This window comes from Hordeum vulgare, chromosome 3H, assembly GCF_904849725.1.
Source record: "Hordeum vulgare subsp. vulgare chromosome 3H, MorexV3_pseudomolecules_assembly, whole genome shotgun sequence".
Classification (NCBI taxonomy): domain Eukaryota; kingdom Viridiplantae; phylum Streptophyta; class Magnoliopsida; order Poales; family Poaceae; genus Hordeum; species Hordeum vulgare.
Window position 1 is genome coordinate 581,428,297 of NC_058520.1, and position 13,480 is coordinate 581,441,776.

Below are 13,480 nucleotides of genomic sequence, written 5' to 3' on the forward strand. Positions count from 1 at the left end.
CAGAGGCTTGCTAGGGACACATTGTGATCTATTTATTCACACATGTATTACTGTTTCCTGTTAATATAATTATAGCATGAACAATAGACGATTATCATGAACAAGGAAATATGATAATAACCATTTTATTATTGCCTCTAGGGCATATTTCCAACAGTTATGTAGATGCTACGCAAATTGGGATGGGTATATGCATGGTGACGGAAAGGAAATGATTTCAAAGAATTTCCGAAAACCCCGTCGCGAGACACTAATGCCCGAGGGAGATGGTGTTGAGCTAGGTAACCACTTGAGAAAGAAGTGGTGTACCGAGGCAAGTGAGTGTGTGGTTTCAAAAACAGATTGGTTTAAGTTGCGATCGTTACTCCAACCTTACATGTGCGACCACGACACCCCTTTATGAGACGGGGCTTTGTTGATTACTTTGGCCAATGCTAGCAGATAGCCCGCATTACTAGTGGCGGGAGTGGCGTGGTCACTCTCGAGACGGGGTCGTGCCAAGAAGGGTGACCATGGGTTGTTTTCACACACACCGAGCACACTGTTGCGTGCCCTCATGGATGATACGATCTTGAGCGAGGCTCGTATGATGTACATCATGAGGAATGCCACCAACGAGTGGACTCTTTGTTTAGATCACTAGGGGAAAGATATTGTTAGGGTGCTTACCTCGGATATGTGTTATATCGCGAGTCGTGGATGACATGGAAGCTTCCCGAGTCTTGTGGGTACATCACGCAAACCTCTGCAGAGTGTAAAACTATTTGAATAGCCGTGTCCACGGTCAAGGACAATTGGATGACCGCTCTTGGGCTATGTTCATTGGTTACAAAACTTGGTGTGTGTGTGAGAGAAAGATGATGCTTGAGTTAAGTCGGATGACTTGACATGTTGAATGAACATGAGATGTTAAACCCCCTGCTTATGATGGTGTCTATAACTTGTTCATATGGATATCTACAACCTGTTGATGCATGCTTTTACAAGCTAATTGATCATGACATTGCACTCAAAACTAGCTTTCTGCAACATACCTACTTAGTGCTGCATCATGCATTGTTATTGTCTTGTTCCAAACATGGGTTGCTTGCGAGTACATTCAAAGTAATCACTGGCTTGCCACTGATTATTTCATTGACCAGGCATGAGAGAACATGGTATGATGAAGAGTACCTTGGTGAAGCTCGTACGAGCTAGGACGCTTCCTAGTCAGAATGCCTGTAGGGTTAAGCTAGATGACATGGGTTCACGCTATCGATGAAGCTTTTCCGCTGAAATATATGAAGACATGGCCATGGAGGCCATATTTGAATAAAACGGTATGTAATGGATGTAAGACTTTTGTTATTCAGTTTCTGTGTGTCCAATGGGCATTGATCTCTGGATTCACTGTGCACGTACATTCGGTGACCATGACTTATAAGTCGGGGTCCCCACACTAACGTAGATGCTTATATATACGCACATACACTCATCCATACAGAAGCACACACTCACATCCTATCCGAGAACCTTTCAGATACTAAACCGACACAATATCTTGAAATTGACGAAGTCATAGCACACACCTTAGTAGTCGATGAAAACGTCTTTCCCCACTAAACAAATATCACCAAAGAGCGTGAAATAAACTTAGAAAAATTTGAGCATTAGTGTGAACACAGTACAACGCAGATGCTCGCATAACCTCAGCATATGAACGCACATACACACATCCTACCCCTATAACGCTATCTAGAGGCCTGAAATAAATCTAGGAAAATGTGACAATCAGCGCCAACACAGTGAAACACAAATGTTGAGTTACACTCACCCATATGAAACATTGTAAATAGTACAAAGTGTAGCATTTATTTGCTCATTCTACCTTCACTTTGTTTGTAGGGCACCCACGGATAAGCAAATGAAAGAAAATTATGTGCCTTTGAGTATCCATGTTAGTGCCTTTAGGTTGTAAGAATTAGACTTGATTTTAATTGATAATGCATCTCTAATTTTGTTGCTCACGCGTGCTGTTTTTCACAACTAAGGGTGACATGATGCAACATATATTACTTAATATTGTGTATAAAGAAATCATCATTGCACTATAATGTCAAAGGTTCTATATTTTAATTAGAGTATTTTCATTCAAATTTTGTTGTTTTGTGAACTAAAACTTGTATGCGTTACAAGTGGCATTGTTGGGTTTTTGACAGAGCTGCCAACACCGAGCCTAAAAGAGTGGACATTTGTATAAAGGTTAATCCTTTTTATTTTCTAATTCACTTTTTTCTGCAGGTTTCTTCCTTATGTAGTTTGCTTTGTTCACTGATGCAGTTTTTCATCTGTTGTAGGATGGGAATTACCTGTAAAATATGATATTTAAGATGTATACTAGAGAATTTTTTCTTTAGTTCCAAGGAAGCTTCATGTTGTACAACTTTTATTACACCAGAAGATTTTCAAACTTTGCTTGACTTGGTAGGAACAACTTTGGCTGGAATATTTAAAATATATGGCTAAGTATTTGTTTTTCAATGGTGAATTTTGTTTAGTCAAAATGAAGCATCAGATGGATACAAACACAATAAGCATACACCCGGGCTCTGCATAGCTAGGGTGCACACACAGAAAAAGCTGAGCAAATAGCAAAGTCATACAAGACCAAAGATATGCCTAAGCGAGAGGAAAAATAAAAGTGATCAAATCCACAAGTGATAAAATACAACAATCACCATATCCACATCAATCATCTTATGACAGCACAAGGACAATGAAATTCTTCAACAACAACGCCTTCAGGAAAGGAGCGTCACTTGAGTGTTGCTTTCACCGGATCCAACCACCAAAGGCTAGAATCTAGGTTTCCACCCTGAAGAACTGGTATGAGCATATTCCGGCAATGCCTTCAACAAGATAACGGCGCAAAAACATCGCTAGTGTCAGGTATAACCAACTCGGGCCAAACCTACGCTTTCGCCCGAGAGCTCGAGACTGGGCACTCGGGAAGCACCACCATCTAAGTCAATCATGTTTTGTTGCCACCACTTTTCCGTGATCTTAGCAGATGCATGCGCTGGAAAATTGATCGTCGTTGCTGCAACATCATATCCCTTGCTTCAAGTCGTCATCCATCTCACTCTGAGGCGACCACCCGATCTGGATAGAGGAACCCTCGCAACGATCTTTTGATGCCCCCACAATCCGCGACGAGGCTGCCGCCAGAAACCGGAGTGGTCACCACATGGACCAATGTCGACGCTGGAGCACATCACCACCGATTGCCATCTCGCTAGAGATAGCTCAAACCAGACCCGTCGGCCAAGGGGCTGACACGACCGGATCATGACCAAGGTAGATCAGTCTGTGGTACCACCGCCCGCCTAGCCGCAACATCACCGCCGGATCCATCCGGGGCCTCCCCATGGTAGTGACGAGTATGAGAGGCAGTTGAAGAGTCAACACACACCCACCGGAGAGGAGTTGGCGGCTCCGGGACCATGGATAAGAGGAACGGGTTGGAGGCACCTAGGTGAAGCAGCATACGTCCTCGCCACCACAATCCGCCACGGGGCTTATCCCGTAGGCCTCCGATGACGACGACGGAGGGAGTAACGAAGGCGAAGACTATGAGCGGTGGCGGTTGCGTACTCCGGAATGGCAAGTGTTTGTAATCATGGGTGAACATATTTTTGGCTCATTACCGAGTGCCAACTCGCTTTCTTGCTGCCTTCTTTTCTTCTATAAGAAAAACAACGCAGCCACGCGCACAAGCTTCACGACGGGCGCAGCGGCACGCCGCACCTCCGCCTCCTAGTACACTATCAGATTGGCAATGAGTTCAGATGTATCCTATGCTATTCGGGAGCTGAAGAGGCTATTGAGCATTTGATATTCAACTGCACTTTCAGTAAAAACTGTTGGACCAGAATGGGAATCCAGTATAACTCTGGATGCTCCAGAACTAAGGCAGTGCAAAGGGCTAAACAAAACCATTCTGGAAAACTGTTTTTTTTATATCATCACTGTTACTGCTTGGAACATTTGGAAGGAGAGGAAGAAAACAATTACAGTTTCAACCACATTAATCCTTCCATAGAGTAGAGCATGGTTAGAAAGAACAAAGGCTGATCTCACTTGGCTAAAATATAGAGTACACTCCGATCTCAGTGATTTCTCACTTCTTTTGTAAACTCCCTCTAGTTCCTGTTTTGTTTACAAGTATCTGAACCAATGCGAGGATACATATCCCACACTCATGTAAATACTCTATTAAAAAATTAATATAGCATGGTAGGAGCCTCTGATACTACTCCCTCCGTTCTTAAATATAAGCCCGTTTACATATTTCACTACAAACTACATATGGAGCAAAATAAAGGAATCTACACATTAAATTATGTCTATATACATCCGTATGTAGTTTGTAATGAAATATCTAAAAAGACTTATATTTAGGAACAGAGGGAGTATATCAAAGTAAAAAAAAAGTACTTAAAAAACTACTCCATCCGTCTCAAAATAACTGTCTTAAACTTAAGACAACTTTGTACTAGAGCTAGTACAAAGTTGAGACACTTATTTTGAGACGGAGGGAGTACGTAAATTGAAGGTTCTATGATCAAATAGTTTTTCAATACAACTGAGAACAGAGTACATTATGGCAGTCCATTGTCAGCAAGCAACCGAATGAACTGAAGCAAGAACATACTATTATTGGGTGGAGCAACAAGCGGATGTAAATTCTAGCAAGTAGGACCCAATGATAAACCAAACAAAGCCTGATCTTAACCACGGAAGACAAGGCAGGAAGTAACTTGGGTATCATCCTTCAGCGACCCCGAGCTGAAGCATCAGGCTTTGATGGTCACGCTGCACAAGCATGATCCTGATGGCCTGAGCGTAGACTTGCACCATTCAGAGCCTGTTGGCGCAGCAGGATCATACATCAGTGTCTGATAGCCGGGTTCTTCCTCCAGTGAGAAGAGCAGCAATTTCCCGTCATGTGTCCCGAGAGAAAACCGCGTGCTAGAACTACCAGTAAGCGGCACAGGAACCTTCTGCCAGGAATTGTCTGCTGGGTTGAAAATCGCCAGAGACCTCTGGTTCTTCCACTCGATGCAGAAGAGCTTCTCACCAAGAACAGCATGAGCCGTGACCATTACACAGCCATTCCTAAACTCACCCCAGGCACCGCTATTTGTATCGTACACGTCAATGAAACGGGAGTTACCAATGGTGAAGCTTGAACGGCCACCCATGACGTACATCTTGTCTTCAAAGCTACACCCAAAGCAACCCCATCTTGGCCTGCGAAGGCGCCCGATCAACGCCCATTTATTTTGTTCTGGGTCATAAACTTCGATACTTGATAAACTATCACCATCAGGACCAAATCCACCAGCAACATATATCACACCATTGACCTCTGCACACGCGAAGTCACAACGAGCAACATTCATCTTAGAAATGGCAGTCCACCTGCGGAATCAGAGGACAAATGAGTTGGTCCAACATTCAATAAAATGTTGATGACTTAAGTATTGTTGTGTATTTGAGCACTGTACATATCACCAAGTTACCATTGTTAATTCATTCACATTATTTGAAAACACAAGGTGAAGCTTCAAAGTTTGTCAGACTAATAAGGTGTACATTATTTTTCTGATTCATCAGGATCCACAAGAAACATACCTGTTGAGGAAACAATCATACTGGTAAACCTCATCAGAAACACATTCCTTGCCATGGTCAGCAGCATAGCCAGCAATGACCACGAGCTTCCCATCAAGGACAACCACACCAAACCCAGCTTTGGTTGGTCCAGGCATAGGCGGAAGAGGGGTGTTCTTTTGCCCCTGACATCCCAAAACCTCCCAATGAGAACCCTTTGCTCCAGCATCAGTGGTCAAGACGTACACACACTCGTCAAGCTTCCGAACCTCTTTCCTTACAGCAATTAATTCTTTGCTCTCTAGGAATGACATCCACCTCTTGGATACTCCACCCATGACAGGAAAATGAGTTCGAGGAACAAGGGCAAGGCATATCTTTGCCAGGTCTTCTGGCAAGCCAGGGATTAAAGCACAGTATTGATCGCAATCCCCTTGTGGCGTAAAGCAGAAGGAAAGTTTTGGCCTTGTTGGGGACTTGAGCTGCATTGTAGCACGGAGACACGACTGTGGTTGAACAAACTGTTCCCGTGTACCAACGATTGTAACCATTGCAAAATGTGGCAGCAAGCAGCTCAATGTTTGCCTCCCCTTCTTAGCCAATAGTACTGAAAACCTTTGGCTTACTTATGAACCTTAGTAGATACTATAAATAGCAATGGCTCGAATGGAACGATTCGTGGAATCCGTCTCCTATGGGAATTGTCAGAGACAAGGGTTTGAATGATGCTGAAATGACGTTCTTCAACTTTGATGTCTCTGTTTTAGTTATTCTTGCTGTATCAAATGCCATCCGATGAGAATTTTTGGAATTGTTTTGCCTGATTGAATCCGCACTTGTCTCCTTATTGATGAAGTAGAAATCGTTTCCTCCCTTGCACATTGCCCTAATATCTATATCCACAGAACATAAATATTAAAATATCAGCTAAATTTGCAGTCAAAGTTGTTAGGAACAAATAGGTGTAATATATATATACCTTTGGCCATATAATCGTTTTACTATTAGCCAGCAGTAGTGTCCATCTCTGCGAGTCTAATTGCCTGCAGTCAGCAGGCAAAACGATTTAGCACCAAGTAGGGACTGTCGAAGCAATCCAGTGATACTGTTTGGGCAACTCCAAAGTAACACCACTAAAACAACATAACAGAATATTCATTACAGCAGTTTCCTTTAATATTAGTCACTAGAGAATGGAAAGGAACACAAACTGTCAAACTCTGCCTTTTAACAACAGAAGCAGTTTTTCTATGACATCCACAGTGTGAGGAGGATCTCCGATTTTAAAATTGACGTGAACATGTCAATGCTGTCATGATCTTCATATAAGCAATTTCTTAAAACACATATGCTCTGCAGGTGAAATGGACATCTAATTATTGGAGACACAAGAAATTCCTGAGGTTCGACACTACCAACAGACAGGGCAAATATAGACTAAGCCATCGTCGTGTACGATAAGAAAAAATCAATCTCTCTGCCATGAGACAAACAAGTAGCTGTTTCTAGCACAAGAGGAACTACGGATCAGTTATAACTCATAAGGCTCTGTAGCAGAAATAATCTCGAAATGATTATTGCTGGAGCCAATTACTTTGTATAACAATCAAGAAAAGACATCTTTTAGGGAGCAGCTGAAAGTTATTGTGACGAACCAATTCACCTTATACAAATAATAAAATGATAGAGCAGAACTGATCCATGTGCTGTTTGATATAATGAACTGAAACTCAATCAACTCCTCTCAAAGAAGACAACCTTTTAAACATAGACCAGCCAAACAAAATTTAACTTCGACACCGTAGGTTCCCAAGAAAAATCAAATCCTCGAGTTGGAACCAGTCTGAATCACTGATGAATAAATCATATGTGAATTCTCAAGAATCAACAGCCAGAGGACACCACAGGTCGATGCCCAGCGAACCCCAGTATCCGACTCTATTCTGAACAAGTTGACCATTAAAATAAGGATCGTGGCCTCCAGGAAAACTGGAGCAGCAGACTTCAGATCTACTTCAAATTTAGACGACAGCATAGAAGTAATCAACCACTGAGAACATATACATGGGCATGTGGATCTGAGACTCGACTATGAAAGCAAACTGAAATCTCAGCCTAGGAATTAATGCCGAAGGCAATCGGATTAGAAGAAATTGCCGGCGCAAAAGGCAAGAAGGCTGAGAAAAATCGATTTTTTGCAGGGGAAACAACATCACGAGGTTTCCCGAATCCAGGACGAAGCCATCAATTCTGCGCCGGAGCGGGAGACGGGCAGGCAGCGCAAACATAGCAGTACTAGTAGATTCGAGCAAAAGGCAGGTACCTGAAATGGAAAAGAGGGGGCCGATCCACGAATCCCACAGAAGGAGCAGCAGCAGCAGCAGCTACAGATTGGGAACTGGAGGAAATCGGAGGGGATGATTGGGGAGGCGGTGGGTGGAACCGTGTGAGACTAGGGATTGGTATAAAAGATGGTTTCTTTATATGGGGTGTGCAGATGGGATGGGGATGACGCGCTTGTGGAAGCTCACGGCGCGGTGAATTCGGACAGGGAAAGATACGATTCTACCGCTGGCTGTTCCTCGCTAGCTTTTGGTCCCATCACTCTCGGCGTCAGCTATCTGTGGATAAATATTCAGTAGTTCAGATGCCCCGTTAAAACGTGGCTCCTACTGATTTGCGGTATAGATACTTCCTTGGTTCACAAATATTACCTCAGTCTCAAATTATTTATCTTAGGTTTTCTAGATAGATACGTATATGAAATGTGTCTAGATACGGATATATCTAGACAAATTCAAGACAAAAAATAAGAGGCGAACAAAGTATGAGATATTTTAACTTCTTTCTGAATTGTAAATATATGAAGATATTTTAATATCATATTGAAATATCTAAAACGTACATACTCCATTCTTAAATATGAACTACTCGCTCCGTGTACGAAGTAATATGAGTAAATATATGTTTTAAAATTCATTTATATATATTTATGTGTAATTTATATTAAATTTTTTTAAAGAATTAATTTAGAAACAGAGAGAGTATTAAATTTGTGAACGGAGGGTGTACAACGCAAGGTTCTACTCATATGCAGACTGCAATACAGGGTATAAGGTTCTAGTAATTCTTTCACTAGTAGTAATTCTTCCAAATTTCTCTTCAAGCCGGAGAGTGCCGAGTGCATCTAGGTACTGCTATTCTTGTCACTGTAAAAGATGAAAAATTATAAGTCAGGGCATTTTTCGCTTTGAGTCAACCATATACGTTCAATCTAGAATGAACAGTGGATATCTTGCTATGTGACCTTGCTCTTAGTTAGTTAGGGCATTTCCAACTCCATACACGTCAAATTGGACACTTCGAATGTTTGTGGACGCTTCATGTTCGTCCATGAACATCGATAGGGGAGCCGATCATCCAAATGCATGCATAATTGTACGCCTGTTAAGACCCAAGCTAATCTAAGCACAACAAGGGGACTAATCTCATCGAATTCAGGGCTAAATCGGAGGAATTGAGCTAGGGTTTCTATTATCTCAAAAGGGGAAAGTAGGAGACTAGGAGTAGCTCTCCACCGGCGGCTAGGGTTTACACCCGAGTACATAGTACATGCCCCGAATGGAGGGGATGAGCCTGGCTTTATAGCCATTACAAGCTAAGGCAAAATGAAAAGCAGAGGAGCGCACATGCTCTTGCCGGAAGGTACACAACGACGGGACGATACACATGGTCAGTCGTATGGATGATCAACAACGCACAACAAACACTAGTGGTGAACCGTTTTGGATGCTTGTAACCATTGCATGACAGATCGACGCTTCAGACAAGTACCGGCACGCAAGAATAGGGGAAGGCATCTTTGTAGCCTGACAATACCCCCTAATAGCTGAAGCTTGTCCTCAAGCATGAGTCCTCCCAAGTAGCAGCTTCTGGAGGCAAATTTACCCACTTGACAAGCCATCTCACCACGAGAATGCTGATATTACCTTGGAGTCTAGGGATCAATTTCCTGTCCAACACAACTTTTGGCTCCATTTTGATGTAGCCATCAGGACCCACTAGAGGTAGGTGTTTCAAAGGAACTACCTCGGGCCCAAGTGTTGTTTAAGCTGGCTCAAATGGAATGTATCATGCATTTGGCACCTGAGGGGGTCCGGGATTAAGGGGTCCTCGGGCCGCTTACTTATTTTCATGGGCTAGACTCCTGGGTTGTCCTATAATATCACTTGAGCCCGAAGTACAAGACGACGTTGTATCCAAGATGGACTCTTTCGAAGACTTGTTGTGCGCCCCACGACAAGATGATAATTGACATGTTTTCTCCTCGGTATAACCGGCATTGTGCAACCCTAGTACCCCTGGTATCTATATAAACCGGAGGGCTTCAGACCGTAGGGAACGGGAAGATCATTGCTCATAGGGTTTTAGACCACAACATACGATCTCGAGGTAGATCGACTCTGTATTCGATACTCCATCATCAATATAAACAAGAGCAATACGTAGGGTTTTACCTCCATCAAGAGGGCCCGAACCTGGGTAAACATTATCTCCTTTGTCTCTTGTTACCCATCGAAGCAAGATCCATAGTTCGGGACTCCCTACCCGAGATCTCTCGGTTTTGACACCGACATTGGTGCTTTCATTGAGAGTTCCACTGTAGGATCGCCATAATGATCGATGGCTCGCTTTTTCACCAGCAGTAACATCAACACTGGGGATATCTTCGTCCCTGGCCAGCTCTTTGCGTCCAGCGGCGTTGTCTCACATATCGAGGTAGCACCTCACCTCGGCCAGATCGGCGGGTTTGCCCCGGGCCAGGGAATCAAGTTCGGCGGCCTAGATTACGTCGACAATGCCCAAGGCGATATGGTCCTTGTTGGGTTCTCGGCTTCGCCTAATGAGCCCGGAAATCCCGAAGCCTTGACTTCGGGTCCCCTCTCCAACTTCGTGTCCAGGATGGTGCCCACTCCAGATCCGGCCTCGAGCACGGATCTGAGCATGGTGTTCGAGGATCAGGGGTTAACCCTGGGCAAGTGTGACAGCCCCAATGTAGTTCTTCCACCCTTTGTAATATTTCCTTGTATGGCAACCTTGGCATGTTAACACTACAACAAATGTGATAATCTGTGACGCACATTCTGTGACGATTCAGTGAAAAAACGTCTGGGAATCATCTTAATTTCACAAATTGTGACGTTTTTTCATTGAATCGTCACGGAATGAGCATCATAAATTATCACTTTTGTTCTAGTGTAATGAGATGTGGTGTGAGCCCAACATTGTGTCATCATTTCATGTGCATCATGCATCATGCATAGCATCATATTCTTGTCTTCTTTGTTTTGATCTTTGTGTTGTGTGTCACCTTGGTGGTGTATGTGAGTGCATGTGTGAATCGTTTGATCTTGGCATGAGAGTGGGTGCAACAAGATCCACTTCAAATTCCCTTGTGGCACCAAGACCATAAAACCCCCCCTCTCTTCCAATTGTTTTGTGGCTGTTTTAAAATTTCAGTTTTGGCCCATTAAAAATGTTCCTCATCTTTAAAAAAATATTCTATGAAATGTGGATGTAGCCTCTGGTTTTATTTTTGTGTTTTTTCTTTTGGTTTTATTTAAAAAACAGAGCCTATTCTAAATAAAAGGGTTTTTATTTGAACTCTTTAAATAACGCCCAATTTATTTTTACAAATTGGTGCATCATTTTACTAGCCCAACTATATTTTCTGTTTTCTGTTTTCTCTTTTTCTTTTAGCCTCTGGGTTTATTTCAAATCTGAGTATTTTTCTATTTTTGCAAGGAGGCTTTCTTTCCTGAGAGAGAGAGAGAGAGGAGGCCCAGTACATTAGTTCGGTCCAGACCACCTCCGCTCCCTTCTTCCTCCTCACGACATCACCCTGTACGACCAGAGGAGAGCTGCCGATCCGCTTCCACCCTCCATCATACGGCCCTGGCCCTAGCCCCGAGGCTATATGCATCCCCTGCGCATCTAGGGTTGCGAGCCATTCCCTGTTGGAAATATGCCCTAGAGGCAATAATAAATTAGTTATTATTATATTTCTTTGTTCGTGATAATCGTTTATTATCCATGCTATAATTGTATTGATTGGAAACTCAAATACATGTGTGGATACATAGACAAAACACTGTCCCTAGTAAGCCTCTAGTTGACTAGCTCGTTGATCAAAGATGGTCAAGGTTTCCTAACCATAGACAAGTGTTGTCACTTGATAACGGGATCACATCATTAGAAGAATCATGTGATGGACAGGACCCAAACTATGAACGTAGCATATTGATCGTGTCGTTTTATTGCTATTGTTTTCTGCGTGTCAAGTATTTGTTCCTATGACCATGAGATCATATAACTCACTCGCACCGGAGGAATACCTTGTGTGCATCAAATGTCGCAACGTAACTGGGTGACTATAAAGGTGCTCTACAGGTATCTCCGAAGGTGTCCGTTGAGTTATTATGGACTCAAGACTGGGATTTGTCACTCCGTGTGACGGAGAGGTATCTCGGGGCCCACTCGGTAATACAACATCACACACAAGCCTTGCAAGCAATGTGACTAAGTGTAAGTCATGGGATCTTGTATTACAGAACGAGTAAATAGACTTGCCGGTAACGAGATTGAAATAGGTATGCGGATACCGATGATCGAATCTCGGTAAAGTAACATACCGAAGGACAAAGGGAATGACATACGGGATTATATGAATCCTTGACACTGAGGTTCAATCGATAAGATCTTCGGAGAATATGTAGGATCCAATATGGGCATCCAGGTCCCGCTATTGGATATTGACCGAGGAGTGCTTCTGGGCATGTCTACATAGTTCTCGAACCCGCAGGGTCTGCACACTTAAGGTTCGATGATGTTTTAGTATAGTTGAGTTATATGGGTGGTTACCGAATGTTGTTCGTAGTCCCGGATGAGATCACGGACGTCACGAGGGTTTCTGGAATGGTCCGGAGATGAAGATTGATATATGGGATGACTTCATTTGGTTATCGGAAGGTTTTCGGACATTACCAGGATTGTACCGGGATTGACGAATGGGTTCCGGATGTTCACCGGGAGGGGGGCAACCCACCCGGGGGAAGCCCAAAGGCCCTAGGGGTGGCGCACCAGCTCTTAGTGGGCTGGTGGGACAGCCCAAAGGGATCTATGCGCCAAGAAAGAAAAACGAAAGAAAAGAAAAAGAAAGGTGGGAAGGAAGAGAATGACTCCACTTTCCAATCCTAGTTGGACTAGGATTGGAGTAGGACTCCTCCTCCTCCCTGGCCGGCGCACCCTTGAGGGCTTGGCCCTCAAGGCAATCCTCCTCCCCCTCCCTCCTATATATAGTGCTGATTTTGGGCTGATTTGAGACAACTTTTGCCACGTGCAACTCAACCCTAAACCACATAGTTCCACCTCTAGATCGGATTTCTGTGGAGCTCGGGTGGAGCCCTGCAGGAGTAGATCATCACCACCACCGGAGCGCCGTCACGCTGTCGGAGAACTCATCTACTTCTCCGTCTTGCTTGCTGGATCAAGAAGGCCGAGATCATCGTCGAGCTGTACGTGTGCTGAACGCGAAGGTGTCGTCCGTTCGGCGCGAGACGGTTCGTGGGACGGTTCGAGGGACGTGAAGACGTTCCACTACATCAACCGCATTTCTTAAACGCTTCCTGTTGTGCGATCTACAAGGGTACGTAGATCCAAATCTCCACTCGTAGATGGACATCACCATGATAGGTCTTCGTGTGTGTAGGAATTTTTTTGTTTCCCATGCAACGTTCCCCTACAGTGGCATCATGAGCTAGGTTCA

The 13,480-nt window shown here is 43.7% G+C and overlaps 2 protein-coding genes across 2 annotated transcripts; both read right to left on the minus strand.

Annotated features, from left to right (window-relative positions):
* Nucleotides 1–4,600: 4,600 nt before the first annotated feature.
* LOC123445329 (F-box/kelch-repeat protein At1g67480-like) lies at nucleotides 4,601–6,299 on the minus strand. The gene is made up of 2 exons (XM_045122296.1): nucleotides 5,677–6,299; nucleotides 4,601–5,463 (listed from the first exon to the last, which is right to left on the minus strand). The coding sequence occupies exons 1-2, from the start codon at nucleotides 6,204–6,206 to the stop codon at nucleotides 4,836–4,838; spliced, it is 1,158 nt and encodes a 385-aa protein (XP_044978231.1). The 5' UTR covers nucleotides 6,207–6,299; the 3' UTR covers nucleotides 4,601–4,835.
* A 104-nt stretch (nucleotides 6,300–6,403) lies between these two features.
* Nucleotides 6,404–8,569, minus strand: LOC123442087. The gene is made up of 4 exons (XM_045118192.1): nucleotides 8,561–8,569; nucleotides 7,979–8,220; nucleotides 6,635–6,698; nucleotides 6,404–6,548 (listed from the first exon to the last, which is right to left on the minus strand). Exons 1-4 carry the CDS (start codon nucleotides 8,567–8,569, stop codon nucleotides 6,423–6,425), a joined length of 441 nt encoding a protein of 146 aa, XP_044974127.1. The 3' UTR covers nucleotides 6,404–6,422.
* Between the last annotated feature and the right edge of the window lie 4,911 nt (nucleotides 8,570–13,480).